This window comes from Sinocyclocheilus rhinocerous, unplaced genomic scaffold (assembly GCF_001515625.1).
Source record: "Sinocyclocheilus rhinocerous isolate Xijiao unplaced genomic scaffold, SAMN03320098_v1.1 scaffold2338, whole genome shotgun sequence".
In the NCBI taxonomy this organism is placed as follows: Eukaryota; Metazoa; Chordata; class Actinopteri; order Cypriniformes; family Cyprinidae; genus Sinocyclocheilus; species Sinocyclocheilus rhinocerous.
Window position 1 is genome coordinate 42,281 of NW_015644013.1, and position 7,333 is coordinate 49,613.

At 40.5% G+C, this 7,333-nt stretch overlaps 1 protein-coding gene across 1 annotated transcript in view; it reads right to left on the reverse strand.

Moving 5' to 3' along the window:
* Nucleotides 1-7,333, reverse strand: part of LOC107757847 (protein transport protein Sec24A-like) — a 31,968-nt gene that overhangs the window by 21,709 nt on the left and 2,926 nt on the right. Inside the window, exons 3-12 of the mRNA XM_016575443.1 lie at nt 6,819-6,950; nt 5,621-5,751; nt 3,313-3,473; nt 3,090-3,192; nt 1,809-1,935; nt 1,563-1,672; nt 840-952; nt 648-766; nt 514-569; nt 233-439 (exon numbers count right to left, since the gene is read on the reverse strand). Of these exons, the coding sequence (XP_016430929.1) occupies nt 233-439; nt 514-569; nt 648-766; nt 840-952; nt 1,563-1,672; nt 1,809-1,935; nt 3,090-3,192; nt 3,313-3,473; nt 5,621-5,751; nt 6,819-6,950 (1,259 nt within the window). The remainder of the gene's footprint in view (nt 1-232; nt 440-513; nt 570-647; nt 767-839; nt 953-1,562; nt 1,673-1,808; nt 1,936-3,089; nt 3,193-3,312; nt 3,474-5,620; nt 5,752-6,818; nt 6,951-7,333) is intronic.

The following is a 7,333-nucleotide window of genomic DNA, read 5'->3' on the forward strand; positions in this document are numbered from 1 at the left end:
ATGAATACAATTAATTAATTAGCACATCATGTAATTAGACATTTAAATCGCTTGACAGCTCTAATAAAAAAACAAACAAACAAACTGAGAAAACAGCAAAATGTGTCATTTTTTCCAGTGCAAAGTCTCCAGGGTAAATAATGATTGAACCCAAGGCTCAAAACAGTTTCCACACTGATCAATCAATCGATCGATCAGGTGGCTAAATCAATCGATCGATCAGGTGGCTAACCTTGGCGTTGGCTCTGTGGCTGGGCTCTTCTCTGGGCTTGAGCGCGCCGATGCCGATGGTTGGCAGCTGCGTCTGGAACACAGACATGCGTCCTCCGGTGGGAGACAGCAGCTTGAAGGCAGCCTGCAGCGCCGGACCCAGAGCAGACTGCGTCTCCATCGTCTGACCGAACATCTGCGGCAGACTCGCCAGCAGATCCTGGACCAGCTGCAACGACAAGCCAGACCAGCGTTTAGCGTCGCGTCTGAAGGCCAGAGCACTTGTGCTGCTCGCTCGCTCACCTCTTTGCTTTCGCTCAGGTTGACCAGAAGGCTGTCCGGCGTCGGCAGAAACACATCTGAGGGAGGAACGGCCGACAGTCAGCTCACTTCTGAGACCTCACTGCACATCTGTAGCGATGGGAGAACACGCTTACCGTCGATGTCTGACACGATGAGCATCTGAGGCTGCGACAGGCCTTCCTGGAGGTTGTAGAAATGGATGGTGCTGTCGAACGTGATGAAGCCGATCTTCGTCCGAGTGTCTCCGGGAAGCCTTCATCATAAAGAAACACACGACACACTGATGAGTGAGCTCAAATGCAGCAGAAGCAGCGATGCTCACTTACGAGTCGAGGCTCTCCAGGAGCGTCTGACAGAAGACATCCAGATATCCGGTCTCCACCGCGTTATGAGACACGTCCAGGATGAAGAGGTAAACAGCGGGCTGCGGCGGCCTCAGCTGCGGACCAAACACTGCGCTTCAGATCGCTGGCATTACATACATCTCACTTCTCTCAGACACTCTCAGTCTGTATGTAGAGTTTATAAGTGCCTGCTGCATGGCTTATCACTTCATAATGTGGAAATCTTGATATGAGCATATAATTTAACAGATCTGTACATTATACTATGATGTTACAGATAGAACTGTCTGTCAGTGCCCACATGAAACCAGGGTTATTATAGCTAACTAAAACCATTTAAAAAAAGTTACTTAAATGATAACTAAAATATTATATTAAAAAAACTTAACTTTTAATATTAGCTAGTTGCAATGGAACCATTGTTCATTTAATTATGATTAACTAAAATAAACTAAAAAGGAAATAAATTACTAAAAACCTCACAGACATAAACTAGTAAAAATGACAAACACACAATAAAATGATTAATTAAAAAAAAAAATAATGAAAAACAAAAAACTCAAATTTTAAAAAATTCAGAATCATTATTTAGACAAAAAAAAAGAAAAACATACAACAAAATTATTACAACTTTAAAATTACAACAAAAACGGAAAATCTAAAATGAAACATAAAAATGTTAATAAAAACTATAATAACTCGTACCATGTATTCTGACGGGGCGATGAACTCGATGGTGGCGTTCTGCACCTCTGGTCTTTTGTGAGGCGCTCCATACAATCTGCTGACCGGATTATACATGAACTCCTCTGGAACTGAGATCACACGACTCAAAACACATTCACAAACATGATTTACATGATTCAAACATCACACCACAAACACCACAACAATGCAGTGCATACGGCTTTAATTATGCAGAATCTCTCTGATCATCACACTAGCGCTCACCATCATTGACTCGGTGACACAGGTTGCACTTCCATCTTCTAGCGTCCAGGAAGGTCACGAATGGGTTGATGTAGGTCCGACAGGAGCGGCAGCGCACAATATTACTGGACGTCACCACCGGCAGTTGCTGAAGAGGAAGACCATTAGCTCATTAATAACTTATAAGATCATTTCCCTCAGAGGATGCTCGTGTTGAGATGAGCACTAGTGTTCTGATTGTGATAGGATTAATAAAGCTCGCCCAAAAATCAAACTCTACAGTTACTAGCCAAATATCAACAAAATCCATCTTTGCACTGCATAAGTGAAGCACAGAAGCTGCATCTGAAGTGCCATTAGATGCATTTACAGACTGTTTAATGCAGCCCTAAGGTGGGATGAATGTATTTACACAGTACAAATAATGCTGAAGATTAATATCTTAAATAATGTTTTAAATACATCAACATAAAACGACTGAGGAAAAAAAAAAAGAAATAAAAAAGCTGAAACAATTCTGAACGCAATTCTGCAATTTGGCGACTAAATAAAAAAGTAATTTTTTCCTCTTCTTTTTACTGCCTGACTATTTGACATATAGGATATTTTTTGCTTTTTAAAACCGGAAAGCTTAAATTTCTGTTCATTACTAACTAAAGTAAATTCAAAACACTGAATTTCTCTTCCACAGAAGTCAGGTTTAGCAGGACACGAGGGAAGTAAACGATGACGTTTCATTTCTGGGTGCTCGACTGCTCTCAGAGTTCAGCAGAAGGGTTGGGTAGCGTTTCAATTTGATCGATTCTGATTATCGATTCCGATTCTTATAGATTCCTAGCTTCAATTCCAATAAGATAAAAAATAATATTTTGTTCTTTGATTAACATTAATTAGGCAGTGTGTTTATTAGACTGCTGTCTCTTTAACACCGAACGCACGCAGATCTAAAAATACTGTACACGAGTGTTTTCTTTCTCATGTTTACGTTCACTTCAGACAGAAACGGCTGTGTTTATGATGATATACTGACGTAGTTTTCTGCTCACTGGTCGATAAATATGAAAAGTCAGTTCTGGCCCGGAGCGATCTTTTCTGCAGTGGAAAAGACGTCTGCGCTGCACGCAAATAGTGCGCAAGTTCTCTCCGTTCCTGCACTGAAATCATGTTAAATCACATTAAAATGCGAACGCAGGAATCGTTAAGCAGAATGGAAATGCACACGTCTCATCGAACACCCGGTTCTTGAGAATTTGGGTTTTCGATGCGCAGCCGTACTCTGCAGCGGTGAGATGTGGTACTCACAGAGAGGTCTTTGAAGGGGTGCAGCAGCAGGCCGAGGGGAAGCTTGGCCTTGTTCAGCAGAGACTGCGTCTGCGGGATACTGGTGAGAGTACAGCGGAACACCCTGCGGACGAGAAGACCGTCAGCGAGCGCACAGACCCGCACGAGAGAGAGACAGAGAGAGAGAGAGAGAGAGAGAGAGAGAGAGAGAGAGAGAGAGAGACAGAGAGAGAGGAGCACTGACTCTGGGCTGCAGCTGAGCTTCTGCAGGTCCTGCGGCAGACAGGGCACCGGCGGCGGCACGCTTCCCGCAGGAAGGAGGCTGCGCTCCTGCAGCAGGTTAATGACCCTCAGCGCCTCTGGAGGCTGAGACTGCAGGCTTAATGATGCTAACGAGGGGCTCAGCTGAGAACAGAGAGAACAGCACAAACACCAGCTTCATTCTGCCCTCAGACAATAAAGCACAAACAGTCTTAGAAAAAAACACTCATTTCTCAGCAAAGGGTCAGTAAGAGGACTTGCTTAAGTTCGTCAGCCTCGAGGTCAAACCAAATCTCATTAGCCGTTTATTCTTTCTTCATTATATTTCCTGAATTTAAGCATATGCATATTTGTATTCCTTTCATAACATTACAGTTCGATCATTACATTGCTATATAATTTTAAATGCTGCATACTGTAGTGCTGATTTGGGGAAAACCTGACAATGCAATATATCTTTTTTTTTCTGTATGTAAGTTTCATATTGTGATATGAAAAAAATAATGGACTTTTTACCAAATTACTTGAATAGTTATATTTGGAAAGAAATAATAATTCTAGAATAATTGGGGTGATTTTGTTGGGGGGAGCTTTAGCATAGAAAATAAGAAATAAAAAAACAATAATAATGACTTATCGTAATTATTATAAATATTAAACAAAATAGGAAATCTATTGTAATAATGACATTACACTGTGAAAAAAAAATACATTTCATAAAAAAATATATTTAGATTTAAATATAGATTTTTTTTATTTTGAAATAATCATGTAAAATTGAGCTTTTATTTTGGTGGTTTTTGGAAAATAAATATATAAAATATAAAAATAATTAATCTGTTTGATTAAATCATAGGCTTTGCGATTTGTGATATTGGTGCAATGTAAATTAATCATTCAGCTCCAATATATTAGAGAGGGTCAAGATCTCTGAACTGGGACAAAAAAACACCAATTTTGTATTACATAACAGTCTAACACAGGGCTATTCAATTCATCTTCATCCGACCCGAGGAAGAGTACGCAGGTCACACATACGCCTTGAATTGATTTTGCACTAATTAGTTTGTCCACAAGGTGGCAACACTGGCCCAGGCCAGCAGAAAAAGAAAGAGACGCAATAACAACAATCTACCAGGGACGGCAGCGCTGACAAGCACTTGTGTGAGGGAGTTATGAGATATCCACAACTCTAGTTTAAACGGGTTTAAAGAGTGTTATCGGTCATAACTTCTGACGAGTGCCGACACTGTACGAAGATTATTATCAACGGCAGGAGCCTATAGTTTGAAAGTCTGAGCGTTCAGCTGTACACATATGCTGAGCCGCTTCAACGGACAAAAACAAACACTGATGTACAAATACGTGGTTCTGGCGAGTTAACTTATTTAAGACTGTGTTTACGAGGTAAGCCCTAAATGACCGTAACGAGTCGGGAGAAAATCAGATATGTATCAGATCCACGTCATGTGCATCAGGATTTAAAGAGACAGCGCTGTTTTTAAACTGAAACCTGCTGCAGTCTGTGACTGATGTAACATTAAATCAAAGAACAAAAGAAAAAGAGAAATCACTCGACTGCTCTGCTTGCTGATTAACTTTTGTAGCTTAAATAAAAATTAATCAATATGGCTTATGCATACAATTTATAGTTTGTTAAGATTTTTTTAAGTTTACTTAAATTAAAAGTTGTTATATTTTTCAAAGCCTATTAAATGTTGAAAAGAATGGCTGTCAATTATACTGTAATGTTAAATAGCTATAATTAATGGCTAAAATTGAGGGAAAATGGATTTAATAGAGACATCAGTAACATTATTGGTATCAATGATACTGGTCTTCATTAATAATACACTAGTAAAAAGATGCCATTAAACATTTAAAATATGCTGTCTTTATGTTGTTTCTATATTAATTTGGAGGTTGATTTTTTTGGCAGACAGCACTAATGTTAACCTTTTATAGATGTTATTGTTGGTAATATTATTTCATTTTACTGCTGAATATGCATTTAAATTAAATTTCTAATTTAGGCCCCCAGAAAGAGATCGGGACGGCCCCTACCCCCTTAAAATTTTCAATTCGATAATCTGGCCTTAAAATGAAGCTAATTGAATAGCCCTGGTCTAACATATCTAACATCCATCTAATATCTATACCGACAATCTATTACTACTACTACAACAACAAAAAAACACCTTTAAATGTGACAGTGTGTAGAGTTCATAGAGCGAGTGCAGTGCTGAGAGAATCCTGAGCTACAGCACGAGTCTGATCTGAGACAGACGTACCTGCGGGTAGAGCTGCGTCTGCATCTGCATCTGTGTCTGCATGCCGGACACGTTCTGATAGACCGGCTGCAGTGAGGGGTAAGAGCTGGCCAGCGGCCGCTGCATCTGACCGGGGAGAGCGGGGAACACTCCTGCACACACACACACACACACACACACACAACACATGGAGAACCTTTGGAAGAACCGATTCTTCTAATCCAAGAACACAATGATAAATGATGGAAATGTCTGCTAGAGCCTCAAATGAAACGCTTCAAAAGCATTCGGTTGAGACGGCCAGACTGACGGGTCAGGCACTGCTTCTGATGTTCAGTGAAGCTGAGATGTTCTTCACCAGAACACAGATACATCTCACTATTATCAGTGACCCTGGAGCACAAAACCAGTCATAAGGGTCAGTTTTTTAAATTGAGATTTATGCATCATCTGAAAGCTGAATAATAATCTTTCCATTGATGTATGGTTTGTTAGGATAGGACAATATTTGGCTGAGATACAACTATTTGAAAATCTGGAATCTGAGGGATTTGACCCATACAATGCATTGTTGGCTATTGCTACAAATATACCCCAGCGACTTAACACTGCTTTTGTGCTGCAGGCTCACATATATTATGTAAACAAAAACTTTTATTTTGGATGCGATTAATCGTTTGACAGCACTAATGTAAATACATGTACATATATTCAATATATGTGTGTGATATACAGTGGGTACGGAAAGTATTCAGACCCCCTTAAATTTTTCACTCTTTGTTATATTGCAGCCATTTGCTAAAATAAGGGGGTCTGAATACTTTCCGTACCCACTGTATAAATATATATATATATACTGTATATATATAATAAATATACACAGTTTCAATAAAGTCTTATGAAGAGATATAATTAATTTAGAAGATGAACAAATTTCATTTAAGAATGATAATGATTACATTTCTTTTAATATGTAGCCCTGTCGTAGAATAAAGGCTTTTTACTTTGCTTACTACAGTTTGTGAGTGCCTGGATTTTTGTGTTTTGCAACAGGATCCACTCATCATTTTTGACACTTTGTTCCCTCTCTGGAGCACCCATAGCATTACCTGCGAGAGCCTGACGAGGCCCTGGTCAAGATTTCTTCTTTAAGATTTAATCTAAGCTTGACGATGATGACAGATCTCTAATATTTGGGTCGCTCATGCGGCTCTCTTACCGTCGCTGTGTGCAGGAGGAGGTGTTCCTCTCACAGCCGCTGGAGGAGGAGGAAGAGGAGGACCGACTGCAGGAGGAGGAAGAGGAGGACCAAACGTCTGAGGGGGAGCCATAACATTCAGCGCAGGAGGAGCTGCACGTCAGAAGAGGAGAAAGCAGCACATCAATGAGCATTACACAACACTATCAAGGAATAAAGCTATTCACTCTGCATAGTTTGAACCAGCTTTGGCTTCACCATCTCCAGTGTGTGTGAGTGTGTGTGTGAGAGTGTGTGTGAGAATGTGAGTGTGTGTGTGTGTCCGTGAGTGAGTGAGTGTGTGCGTGCGAGTGTGTGTGTGTGTGCGTGAGTGAGTGTGTGCGAGTGTGTGTGTGTGTGTGTGTCTGTGTGAGTGTGTGTGCGTGTGTGTGTCTGTGTGAGTGTGAGTGAGTGTGTGTGTGTGCGTGCGTGAGTGAGTGAGTGAGTGTGTGTGTCTGTGTCTGTGTGAGTGTGTGTGTGTGTGTGTGTGTGTGTGT